General features: G+C 40.0%; 1 protein-coding gene across 3 annotated transcripts in view; it reads left to right on the plus strand.

The window, feature by feature from the left end:
• Positions 1 to 17,696, plus strand: part of NEDD4L (NEDD4 like E3 ubiquitin protein ligase) — a 403,957-nt gene that overhangs the window by 110,137 nt on the left and 276,124 nt on the right. For all 3 annotated transcript variants that reach the window (XM_029059768.2, XM_029059769.2, XM_029059770.2), the window contains exon 2: positions 823 to 896. In XM_029059768.2, the coding sequence (XP_028915601.1) occupies positions 823 to 896 (74 nt within the window). The remainder of the gene's footprint in view (positions 1 to 822; positions 897 to 17,696) is intronic.

A 17,696-nucleotide genomic window follows, 5' to 3' on the forward strand; every position in this document is an offset into this window, starting at 1 on the left:
GTACTTAACAATCACCCACTGGGTACCATGCACTATCCCCTAATCATTTGGGAAGACCAAAACAAGCAGGATATTTCCCTGTCTCCAAGGAGTTTACACTCTCACAGGGAAGATAGAAATAAACATATTTATAGAGTAACCAAAATAAATGTGCAGTTTAAACATATATATCTAAGTGGTGAATATGAATGTAAGTAGAATATAAGTACGTGCTAAGGATGGTGCTGTGCACACAGTAAACGCTCAATAAATACGATTAAATACAATTGAATGATGGCTGATGGTTTTATAATGTAAATTCCTTGAGGTCAGGGTTCATGTCCACCAACTCTATTGCATTGTACTCTCTCTAAACTGTAGCTCACTGTGGGTAGGGAATGTGTCCCTTTATTGTTATATTGTACTCTCCCAAGCCCCGAGGACAGTGATTTGTACGCTATAAGCGCTCAGTAAATGATTGAATGAATGAATGAATGAATAGTACTCACTGCTTTGTTTTGCACTCGGTAAGCACTCAATATATACCATCAGTGGATTGATTTTTATTGCTTGGGATACTTGAAATTAATTGAAGAAGGCATATTGGAAAAAGTGGGTTTTCAGAAGGGCTTTGACTTTGGGAAGGGCTGTGGTTTGATGGATTTTGAGGGGTTGTGGGGGGAGTTCCAAGCCAGGAATGACTATGAGTAAGGGGACAGAGGCACAAGAGTTGACACATGGTCAGATTATCTTGGGATGAACAAAGAGGTAAATTGAAGTGTATTGTAAAAGTGTAACGTTTTAAGTAAGACTCTGTTTTTCTTATGTCTTTCTTTTCAAAAGGGGGAGTCGCGCATCCTCAGAGTAAAAGTTGTTTCTGGAATTGACCTGGCGAAGAAGGACATCTTTGGAGCCAGGTAAGCCCTACATTTAATCATTTCAGACAGGAAACAGGATGCAGCTTGGAAAAGTAATAGGAAGTTACAATCTCACCTTCCCTAGGCTTGCTAAAGAATGGAAAAGTTTTTCATTTATTTTGTGTCAAACAGTAATAGTGTGATTAAATATTGCCACAGTATCAGATTGCAGCCCTTGTGTCAATTTTGGCCACCATTTTCCTGACACTTTCTTACCACTCCTCCTTGGGATTTCTCTCTGTCCAACTGTGCTGCCTTCATAGGATAGTTCTTAAAAGGAACTGGGAAATTATATACAATTTCTGCTTTTCTAGAGGAAAATAGTGTTTAGAAGTCGTTATAATTTAAAATTAAACATCCTCACTCTTCCAATGAATTTTGGAAATATGTATAATGCTCAGTTGTGAGTATTAGATTTGCAGGTAAAATCTGAAGCAGAAAAAGGTAATGATCCTGCAGCTTTAGCAGGGAAGATCTTCTTGCTATTTTGAGGGAAAGTTGTTCTGGAAACAACATTGTGGGTAAAGTAGGGGAAGAAAATAAGTCTTGATAACATAACTGCCTTCTAAATAGTAGATTGTTTCCTTAGTCTCTGAACAAACTTTTCTTCACCTTTTTGATAGAGGCATATTAAGTTTGTTTTCTGATTTACGAGCTGTGATTAGACACTGAGGATAAGATATCCTGGGTTTGTTTGAAATACTAGGCAGTTGTGGAGGTCTTTGGACCCCACCAATGGATATAGAAGATAGTGATGACAGCGAGACCCACCAAGTATCATGTAAGCCCGGTGTGGACAGGAATTGTCTCTCTTTATTGCTGAATTGTACTTTCTAAGTGCTTAGTACAGTGCTTTGCACACAGTAAGTGCTCAGTAAATACGATTGAATGAATGAATCTAAACCAGTTAATACCCGCTTAACCTATTGCATCAGCTAGGATTCTACAGTCCTTGATCTGGCCGTCATGATACTTGTTGGATATAGATGTGACTAGTAAATTTTGTGACCTTCACATACTCTTGTTTAAATTTGCTTTTCTCCCCGTATTCTTTCCTTTACCTTTCCAAGACCCAGCAGAGCAAAATAACTACATTTAAGTCGTGTCTGTCAGCATTTCCACTAGAACTGTTGGTGAAAAGATGATGTGAATGTTAGAACGGCCGAGAAATCTGGCAGGAATATCTATTTTAAGAGCGGTCTTTCACATTACTAATTGTCAATCACTGACAAATAATGATTTATTATTACTAATCATCAATCTTTGACAAGTGCAAATCATTGATGTCAAAAATTGAAATTCAGTCATTGACACACTCATTTGTTACCAAATCTCAGTAGACGTAATTGTTCACTGGCCTTCACATCAGCCCTTGCCCAACATCCTCCCTCCACATGAGCCCTCGGATTGAACAGAGACCATCCTCATTTGGCTGGAGACTAATTCCATGTGAAAGATGGTTGGTAAAAGACTGCCAATGACCTTGTAATTGATTTGGTTGGTTGGTAATTGGTTGACTACCGGAAGCATTTCCTCCTTTTAATCTTTGTCTCCTAAGGCTGTTGTCTATGCTTACGAACAGAAAAGTGTACTCTTCTTAAAAGTCTCTGCTCTAACTGTGCAGCACAGTGAGCTCTGGCAGATGGGTCAGGATTATGCAATCAGTTCTCTACTGACACCTAATTTAATTGGGTGATTTTGTTAGAACTCTATCAAGGAATTAGCAAATGTTTTCACAGTATGCATCTGTCTGGATATAGCACCATCTACAAGACCGTGCAATTACCTCAGCCTCACAGAACCTATGTACATATCCTTATAGTCTTCTACTTCCCATATCTTTAGAGGCAGTGCTGCCTAGTGAATAGAGCATGGACCTAGGAGTCAGAAGGATCTGCATTCAATCATATTTACTGTGTCCAGAGCACTGTACTAAGCAGTTGGGAGAGTACAATATAACAAATGGACATATTCCCAGCCCACAATGAGTTTACAGTTTAGAGGATCTGGGTTCTAATCCTGACTCTGCCACATGTCTCCTCTGTGACCTTTGGCGAGTCACTTTGCCTCTCTGTGCCTCAGCTACCTCATCTGTAAAATGGGGATTAAGATTGAGTCCCAAGTGGGACATGGACTGTGTCCAACCTGATTAGCTTGTACTACCGCAACTCTTAGTACAGTACCTGGCATGTAGTAAATGCTTAACAAATATCATAAAGTATTTTACTATCTGTTCATGTAGACTGTAAGCTCCTTATAGGCAGGGATCATATCTTCCAACTCTTTTATGTAGTATTTTCCAAGCAGTACAGAGCACTGATTACAGTAAATTACTCAATAGAGATCACTGATTCATTAGGTGTAATATTGAAAGGAATAATTTTACCCATATGCTTGCAACATCACTTAAGGTGTGAGTACTACTAATAGGTGTTTTTTTTTAGCAAAAAGTTCTCTAGGACCACATCCTTCATGTTTGTAGGGGAATAGTAATAATAATAACAAATGTGGTGTTTGAGTATTTACCATGTTTCCAAGCGCTATACAACATAATCAGGTGGGACAGAGCCCCTGTCCCACACAGGGCTCACAGTCCAAATGGGAGAGAAAGCAGGTACTGGATCCCCATTATATAGTTATAGAATCTGAGGCATAGATAATTTAAGTGATTTGTCCAAGGTCACACAGCAGGCAAGTGGTGGAGCCAGGTAAAGAACCGGAGTCCTCGGACTCCCAGGCCAAAGCTCTTTCCACTAGACTACACTGCCTCTGATTGTATTTGCCTTAGTTTGAAAGTTAAATGGTGTTTTTCCCACTCATCAGAGTTTTTCATCCAGGTTTTCACTCAGTCACCTAGCCTCTCTGACTCTTAGTGTCTCTCTGCACTGAATGAGCAAATTGCTCTCTCACAAGTGTGCTTCTAAGAATAAGACAGTCAATTGTTAGTTGTCAAGTCCTAGTAGGTCAGGAATAATAAAGGTTGGAAAGAGAAGCCACATGTGTTCCACTTGCTGTTGGGATGAGGTTGTAGATTTTCTTCCCACAGTTGTTTCCTTGTATTGTTACCAGTGGCTTGGGTTTAATTTGTGCAAATGTTTAACCAGGGTATGTGCTATCAAGCAATTTATGGACTTGCTCATTTTACAGTAAGAGCCTTGTATCATTTTTTTTAAGTCGCTGAAAAGACAGAAACCGAATGCAGCCATAACCATGTGTTGCAAAGAATTATTCAAACTGCCTGAGCCTTTGGACTTCCAGATTAGCAGCATGGCCTAGTGGGTACTAATCAACTGGCAGTTGCTTGCTGTGTGACCATGGTCAAGACCCTTAGCTTCTCTATGCCTTATTTTCATATTTTAATATTTCATGTGCTTTATGCCTTAACCTGTTAAGGTGTGAGCCTGTTGTTGACTAGGGATTGTCTCTGTTCCCAAATTGTACTTCCAAAAGCGCTTAGTACAGTGCTCTGCACACAGAAAGCACTCAATAAATACAATTGTATGAATGAATGAATTTCATCTTGCTACACTTGAATACATTATCAGGCTTTGGTTAAAGGCTTTTTGCTGTAACATGATCAGGATCATCATTTATAGTCACTAAATCAAGATGAGTTGAATTGTGAAGATTCTTTAAAAAAAAATATTGAGACATACTCTAATTACATACTTTTCTTCAGATGATTGCTACTCTTCCTTGTGATCATTTCAGGTATTTATTTTTAAGTATTAGCATCTCGTTTTACCTGATTCAGGGTATCAGTGTCATGACACATAAATATTCCTGGTTCAGGGACTCATTTTTTTTTTTTTAATGATTCATCTTTCTTGGAAGAAATTGATAGGAAACCTTCCCTCCTAGGCTTTTCTGTCCTCACCACTGTCGTCATCCTCATCACCATCAGTAACCTAATGGATGCTATTGAAAGTGTATGCAAAATGTTGGTTTCAATCAGTTTTTAATGCATCTTCCTTAGTACTACTTGGTTTGACAATGCTTTCAATCCATCAGTCATATTTATTGAGTGCTTACAGTGTGCAGAGACTTGAGACAATAAAAATAAGCACTTGAGACAATAAAATGCTACTGATTCAGTAGACCTTTTCTGCCCACAAGGAACGCACCTTCCACAAAGTATAAGTACTTCTGCTTTGTCCTCTCTTTTGCAGTTTTTTTCATTTTACCTGTGAGAGAACGCCTCCTTTTCACCTCCTTTCTAATTGCCTAAGAAATGCAGCTCATTTTGGCAGTGCCCTGGAGCTGGGAGTCCCTGAGCAGCGTCTAGGAGTCAGTCCTGCTAGACGCAGTCCCTCTGGATCGGGATCTCCCTCCCACCCCCCACCCTGACCCTGGAGCCTTTGCACCCAAAAGTCAGGATTCAGGGTAGCCTTTCCGCCTCTTCCAAGCAGCTGGTCCGGGCCACTCTGTCTACTGCCCTTGGAAATCCCCCAAAGCTTGGCTCAGCCCTCTTCCATCAGGCCTGTGACTTTCACAAGATTTCCCTGATGTTCAGGGTGATCGGCGGTGGTGGTGGGTGGGGGAGACTGGAGCGGCAGCTTCCACACAAACTCTGAGCAAGGTTCCTGCAGGACGGTGGGTTGTGCTAACTAAAGCCCACATTTCTTGATCCCTGGTTGGGGCTGCTTCTCCTAGACCTGGCTGTCATTGGCCACTCCCTGAGCAGCCTCCCTAATGAGATGGATTTATTAGGCTGGCACAGAAAAGAAATTACCATCACATTCCTGGAAGGGTTTTTCCTTGTCATGCTGGGCAAGTTTTGTTCTGCATCTGACATATGCCAGTGTGGTAGAATTCTCTAATTTATAGCCTTGCATCTGTTATCTTTCTGTGCATCTCCTGCTCACCCCACCCACCCCCGGATTGAAAATAGGATTTTAAATTAGAGAATAAATTCCAGTTGTCTTCTGCTTGTTTTTTTCCCCTCTGCTTTCTTCAATTCTTCTTTTCCTTTTTCTTCTTTGTCTTTCCTTTCTAATTTCACTCTGTTTTTCCTCATTTCCCCTTTGCCTCTTTTCAAAGGGAAAGAAAGGGAAAAGAGTATTCCAACTGAACACATTTATAAAGCTGAGCTTCAAAGATCATCAAATTCCAGCATTGAAACTGTACTACAAAAAGAGAGCTAGACTTTTTAAATCCTCTCCTTCACATTCACTTTAACTCTATACCAGTTGAAAACTGGACTGTTGTTTTCCTTTCCACACATGCTGAGTTTATCTTGGTCAACTTTTTTTGGAAAAGGACATTTTTCACAAAGAGCAAAGCTATTAAATGCAACAAGCATGACCTACAAAATATCTCTTCAGTCAGTCATAGTTTTTGATTATCTACTTTACGCAGAACACCGTACTAAGGATTTGGAGGAGTCAAATAGAATTAGTATACATGATCCCTTGACCTCATGGAGAAGGATCATGGTCTAGTGTGGAAAGAGCAGAGCCCTGAGAGTCAGAGAGCCTAGGCTCTAATACTGGATCTACCACTTGCCTGCTGTGTGACTTTGGGTAAGTCCCTTACCTTTTCTGTGCCTCATTTTCTTCATCTGTAAAATGGAGATTACCTGTTCTCCCTTGGACTGTGAGAGCCTTATGGGGCAGGGACTGTGTCCAATCTGATTATTTTGTATCTATCGAGTGCTTCGTAATAATAATAATGTTGGTATTTGTTAAGCGCTTACTATGTGCAGAGCACTCTTCTAAGTGCTGGGATAGATACAGGGTAATGAGGTTGTCCTACTTGAGACTCATATTTAATCCCCATTTTACAGATGAGGTAACTGAGGCACAGAGAAGTTGTGATTTGTCCATAGTCACAGCTGACAAGTGGCAGAGCCGGGATTCGCACCCATGACCCCTGACTCCCAAGCCCGGGCTCTTTCCCCTGAGCCACACTGCTTATCTACTTTAAGTGCTACATAAGAAGCACTTAAATACCACTGTTATCATCATTCCTGTTATTAATCATCTAGTGAGGAAGACACAGTAAAATGCATTGCAGCTAGAATGAAATGAGAGTACATTAAGTAGCTGCAACTTTCCATAACATACATACACACACGCACCCTTTTGTAAATGTTAAAGGTTCACATAGGTACTGAGGGGGCAACTGGAAGGATATAAATTGGAGATACTAGAGATTAATTAGGAAAGTCCTGGAGAAGATGTGTTGTTTTTTTTCAGGACTTTTAAAACAGGGAGAGCAGCAGTCTGTCAGATGTGAAGGGTTAGGGAGTGGCAGGCAGAGGAGAGGGTGTGCGCAAGAGGTCATTGGTGGGAGAGGTAATGAGGCACGGTAAATAAATAGCCTTGTTTGAGAGGAATGGATCATGCCAACTGGGTGTAATGAGAAAAGAGAGTGGCTAAATAGGAGGAGAGAGCTGATTGCTTTAAAGCCAAAAGGAATTTTTGCATAATACTGAGAGGAATGGGTGGCCATTTAGGTTTTTGAAGAAGATGTGTGCCGCATGACTTTTTGAAGAATAATCTGGACAGCAAAGTGAAGGATTGACTGGAAAAGACAAAAACTGAATGCAGGGACGTCAGCTGATATATTAGTCAAGCCGAGGTATAACAAGTTCAAGGGCCAGCAAGATGTGTGTCTGGTTGGAGAGGATGGTACTGATCCTAGAAATATGGTGCAGGAAGAACTGACATATTGTTGACAAACTGAATGTAGGAGTTGAAAGAGAGGGGTCAGGGGTAATGCCAAGGTAATGGGCTTGAAGGACCGGGAGAATGGTGGTGTTGATGACTGTGATGGGGAACAGTAAGGTGGAGGCAAAGATTTTGGAGGGAAGATGAGTTCAGTTTGGATATATTGAGCTTGAGTTTCTGGCAAGGCGACCATGGAGAGTTGCTGTAGAACAGGAGAAATTGCAAAATGACAAGGAAAGAGGCATGAATTAGTGAAGTACTTGGGAGTCATTGTCAGAGAGATGGTAGTTGAAGCTGTGAGAGAGGATGAGTGAATGTAGATTGAGAAGAGAAGGTGGCAGGGAATGTGTCTACCAAGTCTCCCAAGCGCTTAGTACAGTGCTCTGCACCCAGTAAGCACTCAAATATGATGCATATATGTATAAATCTATTTATTTTGATGCTATTGATGCCTGTCTACTTGTTTTGTTTTGTTGTCTGTCTCCCCCTTCTAGATTGTGAGCCCTTTGTTGGGCAGGGATTGTCTCTGTGTTGCCAAATTGTACTTTCTAAGCTCTTAGTACAGTGCTCTGCACACAGTAAGCACTCAATAAATACGATTGAATAAATGAATAGCTGATTGAGATGGAGAGCCATGAGGGATATCCACAGTTAGGATGTAGGAGGGAGGGGAGGAGCAGGTGAAAGACTCTGAGAGAGGTTGGCTAGAGGTAAGAAGAGAACAGTATCAGGAAAAAAAACACCTAGGTTAGATAGTGTTTCAAGGAGAAGATTGTGGTCCACTGTGTAGAGGTCCCAAGCGCTTAGTACTGTGCTCTGCACACAGTAAGCACTCAATAAATACAATTGACTGATGGAATGTAGCCAAGAGGTTGAGGAGGATTAGGACAGTAAGAGTCCAGTGGATTTGGCAAGAAGAAGGCTGTTGATGACCTTGGAGAGAGCAGTTTAAGTAAAGTGAAGGGACAATTAGCAGATGATAGAGACTTGGGAAGAGAATTAAAAAGAGGAAGTGGAGGCAGCAGTGGTATTCATTGGTACAAGAAATTTATTCAGAGATGGGGGGTGGTGAGGTAATAATTGGATAATGAATTGGGATCCAGATAATTATTTTTACAAAAGGGAAGACATGGACATATTTGAAGCTAGAGAGGAGGGATCCATCAGTGTAAGTGGTTGAAGATGGCAGTTGGATGCTCACCCCAGTCCCACGTTAATACTCTAATATTTCCCTTATCTGTACTTTATTTTAATGTATGTCTCTGCTGTTAGACTGTTAACTTGTGGGCAGGGATTGTATTTACCAGCTCTGTTGTAATGGTACTTTCCCAAGTGCTTAGTTCAATGCTCTGCACACAGAAAATGCTGTATCAATAACATTGCTGACTGACAGTGATGGAGGGAAAAAAGAGTGAGCTCAAGTGTTTTTAGGAGGTGAAAATGAAGTGCTACAGAGAGGAGAGAAAAAGGTAGAGAAGGTGGATTTTGAAAGCAGATGGGAGATTTCACTTGAAAGATGGTGAGATGGCCAAGAGGAATGTGACTGGGGGAGATAGGGAACTAGTTATGATCTAAGGAAGTTAGGGGGAGGTTACCACTTAGTCAACAAAGTTATTTGATGGGACATCAGGGTGACAGTGATTGGAAGTGGGGGTGCACTGGGAGTTTCAAAAAGGAGTAAAAAGGTTTGAATGGTTAATGGTAACCACAGCTTTAGAAGTTGATGAGGGAGGAGAAGTAATGTTAATGAGGGGAAGAGAGGGCTGAGTTATTGAAAGTAAGGATGAATTTGAAGTGGTCAAGTTCACTTTTGGGCCTGGATTCCTGCCAAGGGTGCTCCATAACATTTTGGGAGAAATGGATGAAGTCTACTCTGGAGGTGATCCAGGGTTAGGGTTTGGTGATGCGAAGTTAACGGAATTTTAGTTTGGTAGAGAAGGCAATCAAAAAATACAATAATAAATCAATTTTTTTTATTGAGAACTTACTGTGTGCAGAGAGAGCGCTTTATTAAATGCTTGGAAGAATAAAGACAGAGTTGATAGACATGAACCCTGCCAATCAGGAGGTTACAATAACATAATTAAATTGGGTCCCTGGTGAATGAAACCATTCTTCTAAAAATGTAAATTTTCATAGAATCTGAGTGTAGAATTAATCTTATTTTCATACATAAGAGTGAAATTCAGCTTGGCTCTATAAGAAACAAGATCCAGCTGCTGGTATGAAAAACAAATGACCTTTAATTTATAGAATATAGCTGTCTTCATGCCACTGAAGGTGAAGTTCACATGTGTGTGTGTGTGTGTGTGTGTGAGAGAGAGAGAGAGAGAGAGAGAGCAACAATGTGGAAGCCTCAGTCCCAATTGTGTAAGTTGATTTACAGTAAGTGGTGAATAAAAGGTAGTTATGGTGCGAGAGGAATTGTGTACCATCTGTCCCAGTACTGAGCACATACGCCTTTAATAAATGCCCTAATTAAAGTGACTTATGACACACTGGCACTTTAGTTAGGATCAAGATTGCCATTCATTTTTGTTCAAGACTAGTTTATTGTTGCTGTTCAAAAGTAGCCATAAAGAAATTGGCCATATAGTATCTGCTTTAAACAATGGTACACTGTACACTGAGAAGGGTGGCATAGTAGACTTAGAAAGGGCCTGGGTCCTGGGCTTCTAATCCCAGTTCCAACCCCTAAATCAGTTCATCATATTTATTGAGCTCCTACTATGTTGGGAACACTGTATTAAGTGCTTGGGAGAGTACAACACGGCAGTAAAACAGACACATTCCCTGCCCACAATGAGCTTACAGTCTAGAGAGGGAGCCAGACATTAATATAAATAAATTACAGGTATGTACGTAAATGCTGTGGGGCTGAAGTGAGAGAGGGTGGTGAAGAAAGGGAGCAAGTCAGGATGATGCAAAAGGGAGTGGGCAAAGAGGAAATGAGGCTTTAGTCAGGGAAGGCTTTTTGGAGGAGATATGTCTTCAATAAGGCTTTGAAGATGGGAAGAGTAATTGTTGGATATGAAAAGGCAGGACATTTCAGAACAAAGTCAGGATGGCGGTGAGGTGAAGGTACAATGAGTAGGTTGGCATCAGAGGAGTGAAGTATGCCGGCTGGGTTGTAGTAGGAAGCAGTGAAGTGAGGTTAGGATGGGGCAAGGTATTTGAATGCTTTAAAGAGAATAGTAAGGTGTTTTTGTTTGGTGGTGGATGGGCAACCGCTGTAAAATGGGGATTAATACTGTGAGTCCCTTGTGGGACATGGAGTGTGTCCAAACTGCTTAGCTTGCCTCTACCCCAGTGCTTGGTTCAGTGCCTGGCACAATGTAAGCACTTTAAAAATACCATTTTTTAAAAAAAAGTAGAGTAAATGTGAAGTCTTAAATGAACAAGCTTGGAATAAATTTGAAGTCTTCAACAGCATATTGTTCCCTTAACAGATTCAAAAAGAAACATGATAATTAACAGTTTGGGAGTTTGTGTTTAAAAATAGAATCAAGCAAGCACATATGTTTTGAAATATTACAGTAGATTTTTCCTTTACTTTCCCATTCACTTTAAAATATGTTCTCAGCATAAGTCATGTTTTTAATCTAAAGGTTCTGAAACTTCAATCTATGACATTGTTACCACTGTGGAAAGGAAGAATTCTAACATCAACAGTGGTAATGTAAGACACACCTAACCCATAAATGATGGAGGGAGGCCTACCTAACATTTTCCCTTAAACATATGGATAGGTGTTATATACTAAATCCACTCCAAAGATTGTTTGCATTTCTTGCCCTATGACAGATGTACATTAATTTACTTCCTCCCTAGGAAGTTGATTATTGTTTAAATTCACGGCTGGCAGCATTTTTTTTAGAGGGAGCAATAACTGATCAGCAGTGATACTTATCGAACCTATTGACCTGCCGTACCGGGTTGTTCCATCTTAAAATTAATAGTTTGGGAAAAATTGTCAAGATCCAGTGAGTTTCTGGGCCAATGCTTTGTATGTAACAAAATAAGAAATATAATTTGAGTCCTCTGCTTGTAATTTGTAGGAAGAATAGGTTTGGAATCATTCATTCAGTTGTATTTATTAAGCACTTATTGTGTGCAGAGCACTGTTCTAAGCACTTGGGAAGGTGCAGTACAACAATAATAGTGACAGTCCCTGCCCATAATGAGATCACGGTGAATCTATTTTTTACAAATGACAATGCTGCCCCTAACCCCAGTGCTAACATTCAATTGTATTTATTAAGCATTTATATGGTGTTCAGAGCACTGTACTAAATGCTTGGGAAGTACAATATAACAATAAAGAGTGATAATCCCTGCCCACAACAAGCTCACAGTCTAGAGATGGGGGAGACAGACCTGAACTTCAATTTAACTCTAATCCTAGTCCTCTCCCAAGGGGTCAATGGCTGGAAGTACAATAGAACAATAAAGAGTGATAATCCCTGCCCACAACAAGCTCACAGTCTAGAGATTGGGGAGACAGACCTGAACTTTAACTTAACTCTAATCCTAGTCCTCTCCCAAGGGGTCAATGGCTGGACCACACTCTTGTTCAGTGAGGTGACTGCAAGCTTAAACTTCCTGAAAATGTTTTTTTGACTTTTGGCTGTGACAAGCCTTACGACACTTTTCCTCTTGATTTTCTTGCTCCTTTAGGGTGTCGAAAATGAAAGACAGGTTGTTACTGGCTCACTCCCAAATTTCATGATATTTTTCCTTTTTTTGGACCAACTTCCAAATCCCATTTTCCAAAGTCTTCTCCTTGATCATCTGCCTCACCTAGTGGGGTTTATCAGTCTGCCTTCCTGATCGCACTTAAAGCAGTAAAAAAAAAAACCCCTCATTTCATAGTTATAAACAACATAACTTCCAGTGAAAAATTAGCACCTAGATTTAGGGAAGGAAATCTGAAAAGCCTGCAGTATCATGTCCTTTTATTGTTTTATATTTTTGAGAGTTTTAGCTCCCTCTGGTGACCATTTTTCTAGGTGCAATTTTATGCTCTGCTTCATAACTCAGATGTAAGAACTTGTTCAAGGAAATTGTAGAGTCAAATTCACTTGTCCGTTGTGGTGGGGGTTATATTTTCACTCTTAGATGCTAAACAATCTTAAAGGAATAACAATCATTGCATACCTTTTGCTATTGGATACCAAATTGGATCACTAGTTTCTTTTTTCTAAACAAACTTTCCCCTCTTGTAAAAGAGATGAAGGAAATACATATTTTTCAATAATTGAAAAAATAAAAAAGATAGTCGTCAAATAAGGAATGATTAATTCTAGTAAAGTTAGTTTTATCTTAAATAAAATGCGTTTCATTATCAGTAATGTTAAAACAATTCCCCTTTTGTAGTCTGGGGCAACTAAGTTATTTTTATTGAAAGTAGGTATGCCCAATAGCCAAGAAGCCAAATAAATAGTGTAATTGAAAAACTAAGAGGTCAGAAATAGCCAGGAAACATAATGAGGTTGATAAACATAATGTCATGTGTATGGAGGAAATATTATAAAAATATTATGAGGAACTGATAATGAATGTCAAAGAAACAATGGATTGGAAATCAAATATGGTCGTCATATTGTTGTGGCAGTTAAAATTAATATTCCCTCAGGCTGGATTTGAAGTGACATTTTACCAGTAGAGAGGAAACTCTTTTCCTTCAAAAATATATGGAAATTTATTTTATAAGCCATTGTAATGGTGATAAACCCCTGAAAAACTTTCAATAATATAATCTATTCAAAGCTTAAAATTGAAGTGAGACTAATTCCAAGTGGGAACTTGGCTAATCCTCAGGTTTTAAATTATAAACTCATTGAGGGCAGGGATCTTGTCTGACAACTAGGGATTGTGTTCAACAACGCTATTGTACTCTCCCAAGTTCTGAGTACAGTTCCCTGAATACAATAAAAACACAATAAATACCGGTGATTAGACTGTGAGCCCCTCATTGGGCAGGGATTGTCTCTGTTGCCAAATTGTACATTCCAAGCACTTAGTCCAGTGCTCTGCATTCATTCATTCAATAGTATTTATTGAGCACTTACTATGTGGAGAGCACTGGACTAAGCACTTGGAATGGACAATTTGGCAACAGATAGAGACCATCCCTGCCCAGTGACGGGCTCACAGTCTAATCGGGGGAGACAGATGAACAAAAGACAACATAATCACGATAAATAGAATCAAGGGGATGTACACGTCATTAACAAAATAGGGTAATAAAAATATATACAAATGAGCACAGTGCTGAGGGGAGGGGAAGGGAGAAGGGTAGGAGCAAAGGGAAAGGCGGTTTAGCTGAAGGGAGGTGAAGGGGAGAAGGGGGAAGAAGCAGAGGTAGAGGGGGAGCAGAGAGGGAGCGGAGGGAAAAGAGGAAGCTCAGTCTGGAAAGGCCTCTTGGAGGAGGTGAGCTCTACATAGTAAGTGCTCAATAAATGCTGTCGAATGAATGAATTTACTTTTACTGTCTCCATTTTCCACTGACTCCTTATGTTTTCTAGTTTATAAAATTCCAGGGCCAAAATGTTTCCAGTAAGTCAGTATGTGTTATTCCTGAAGACTCAGAAAGCCTGATTAATAAAGTGGAGGCACAGAGAGAAGGCAGTCCCTGTTCTGAAGGACCATTCATTCTAAAAGCAGAGTCTAAATGAGAAACTGACAATCTACATAAATGCAAGAGGTTACTGGGGGGAGTGATGACCATGGTGGATTGAAGAATGGTGGGATTTATCTTCAAAAACAAAACTGAAATTTAAATGGTGAGAGGAGAGAAGCTGGCAAAAGACAACTTAGAGTGAAAGTTAGGAATTTAGAAGACTCGTGGCTGGGGGCTTGGCAAATCTGTCTTGAAGGGTCTTTGGAATGGCGCCTTTTCATTTTCAATAAATTTTTGACTAGATCAGACAGATTTATTCTGAAGCCATTCATGTAGTAATATCATAATATTACATTATAAATCCAGGGCAGTCAACTAGAATTTGTTAAACACAACAGGGTGAAGGGCAACAAAAGTTTTCTAGGGTGGTGGAGCAGTGGATTTCATTTAAAAGATTCTCAGCCTATCATAAATGGAACTATAGCCTGGGTTTGCAATCCTGGTTAAAAGAGAAGTAAGCTTCTCCTCTCCCACAAAATAAACACACACAGGGACAGTCTCTCTCTCTCTCTATCTCTCCCTCTCCTCCCCCTCCCCCCCACTTTCCAGGGTACTCTACCTACCCCTTGGATTTTTTAGATTCCAGCTGAAATATGTTTCAGGTTCTAATGCTGACTGAACTTGTATTTAGTATTCAATTAGCATTTTCAGATTGGAACTTCCCCCTCTGTGGTGGTTAGTCTGTGCTTTTTTTATATTAAGTTTTTTGGTCAGGTTCAGATGTCCATAAATGGACCTTTATGATATGTCCTTTATGAATAACTGTTTTTATGAGGAATAATCTAAACACATATAAGTCGAGAACAGGTTAAAAAGCAAACTCATCAGTCCATAATAATTTTAACCACACTTCTCATCTTCTGATCTCATAATAAGTGCACCACAGTACTTAGTGTAAGTTCTAGGTATCATACTTGCAGATTTACTTAAATTTTTCTTTCAGTAACACCACCTTGTCCCTACCTCCTTATTTGGGATGTTATGACAACAAATGAGATCATTGTAGGGTGATGTGTTTAAGATTTTGGAAATCTTACAGAAATTCCTTGAATGAGAAGCAAAAGTGAAAGCGCTCCTCTGATGAAGGCATTTACAAAGTCCAGTGGTGTTACGCAGTTTGGTTGTGATTTGAACCACCAATTTAAATAGGACACTTAGCTAGTATTAAAACTCACAGACACAATATTAACAATCAACATTAACTTCCTCGGATGAATTTTGAATATAGCAGGATTTATTTAGGCTAAAAGAAAAAAAAAGCTAAAGATTTAATCCACGAATCAGATAGCCAGCCCCCTCTGGCTGTAGCTAACCTCCCACAAGCAGGGTTATAGAGACTGATGCATGAAATTTCGAGCAAAATCAGGACCCAGCTCTCAGCAGAAGGGACACTAAGCAAATACATTTTTGAAAGAACTCTCCAGGAGAATTATGGAAGCTCGATACCACCAAGATCAAAGGCTTTGAATACTGGGAAAGATGGAGACCCGGCCTCACCATCTATTGGGAAACACAGTTTTTGCTTTTATTCCCAGCAGTTCCCTTGCCCAGTATGAAGTATGAGTGTATGCTGTGAAGCACAACATAGCTCCAATAAGTGAACTAGTTCTGTCTCTTGCAGTACACACAATCTAAGTGAAATCATGCACACATCATCAGGCATTATGGTCTGGTTTGAAAGCAAAGATAAAATGTCACTTTTCTTAAATGGGTAGCAGTCCCCTAAATTAATCCTTTTAAGAAACATCATATTGGTCCCGTCCAAAAGTGCCATTGTAACATCTGGGTTTCAAAACAATGCAGTAAAAGTACTTGAAAAGAGCTTGTGAAATTTCCTTTCTCATTGGAATACTGCCTGGCATTAATAGTTCCTGCATTCATCCATCTATTGCTCTTTGGTTGGTCACACCTATTTGCTTTCCTGAAAGTAAAGATAACCAGGTGCATTGGGGAGTTTTACAACTTCAGCAGTTTCCTGTTTTTTTACCTTCCTTTCCCTTTCTCCCCTGCTTTTAGGTGTTCATATTATTAACTTTATGCTGGGCTTGACTTCACTCCTCAGGGTCCATAATTCAACAATTATGGCATTTATGTATTTTTTACTATGTGTTGGAGTAAATTCAAGATTTTGAGATTGGACATAGGCCCTGATTCAGATGGATCTCACAATGAATCTTACCCCCATTTTATAGTTGAGGAACCTGAGGTAGACGGCAACACAGCCCACATAGTTTGCTCCTAATGCCAACTGCTTACAGTATTTTTATCTCATTACTGCCAACCCTTGCACGTGTCCTCTCTCAGGCCTTAGACCCCCTTTCCTTTCATATCAGATGACCACCACTCTCCCCATCCTCAGAGCCCTACTAAATTCCTATCCCTTCCAAGAAGCCTTGCCTAATTATCCTCTCATTTCCCCTATTCACCCTCCCTTCCATGTTGCCCAGATGCTTGGATCTATATCTGTTAAACACTTTCATACTCCTCCTATAGAGAGCACGTAGGTGCATTTACACTCTTCTGCTTCTCGTCTATAATTTAATGCCTATTACCCCTACTAAGTTGTAAGCTCCTTGTGGGTAGGGGTTTTGTCTACCAACTCTGTGGATTCATACTCTCCCAAGTGCTTGTTACTGTGCTCTGCACCCAATATGTGCTCAATAAATACCATTGATTGTTTAAAAGTGTATTTGCCCAAGGTCACGCAATAGGCCACTGTAACATCTGGTACTCAGATCCATGTGTCCTGACTCCCAGACTTCTGTTTACTAGTGTAAGCTGCTTTCAGATTTTATTCAGGAATTATACCTACCAACTCAGTTGCACTCTCCCAAGCACTGAGTATGCTACTTTGTATTCAGTAAGCACCCAATAAATGCCATTGATTGATAATTCTGGGTAGCAAACCTCTAGTTACTGGTATGGTAATTATGAGCTGGTATAGAATTGGTGTTATTGATGGATGCATCCTTCTAGATTAACGAATTCTGTAGTTCTCCTATATCTCATGCCATTCCACTGCAGAGAACACTCCCTTGGATAACTCATGAAAAAATGACTATTCTTTAGAGTAATTGAAATTAGCAATAATGTATCTCCATTATTAAGGCCAAAGAACTTAAAACATCTTGAATTTCCACTATCTCTTGGCTAAAAATATAGATTAGGCTGCTGTCATTTCTCTAGTGACTTTGCTCTTAGTGGCTCCCCCCGCCACACCCTCCCGCCCTGGAAAATTTCCATTTGCACTGTTTTCACCCAGGCTTCTAACAAGTCAGAGTTTGTCTGACAGTTCTCCAAAAACTAGGTAAGTACAGTTGATGTTTGAGAATCAAATCTCACAGGGCCCTTGGGTCATTTTAGAAATCCTGGGTGCTAGCACATGGGCTAACATTTAATGCAGACTTTAGGATCACTGCAGATCCTACTCCAATCTCACTGTTTTTG

Source organism: Ornithorhynchus anatinus, chromosome 3, assembly GCF_004115215.2.
Source record: "Ornithorhynchus anatinus isolate Pmale09 chromosome 3, mOrnAna1.pri.v4, whole genome shotgun sequence".
NCBI classification, from domain to species: Eukaryota; Metazoa; Chordata; class Mammalia; order Monotremata; family Ornithorhynchidae; genus Ornithorhynchus; species Ornithorhynchus anatinus.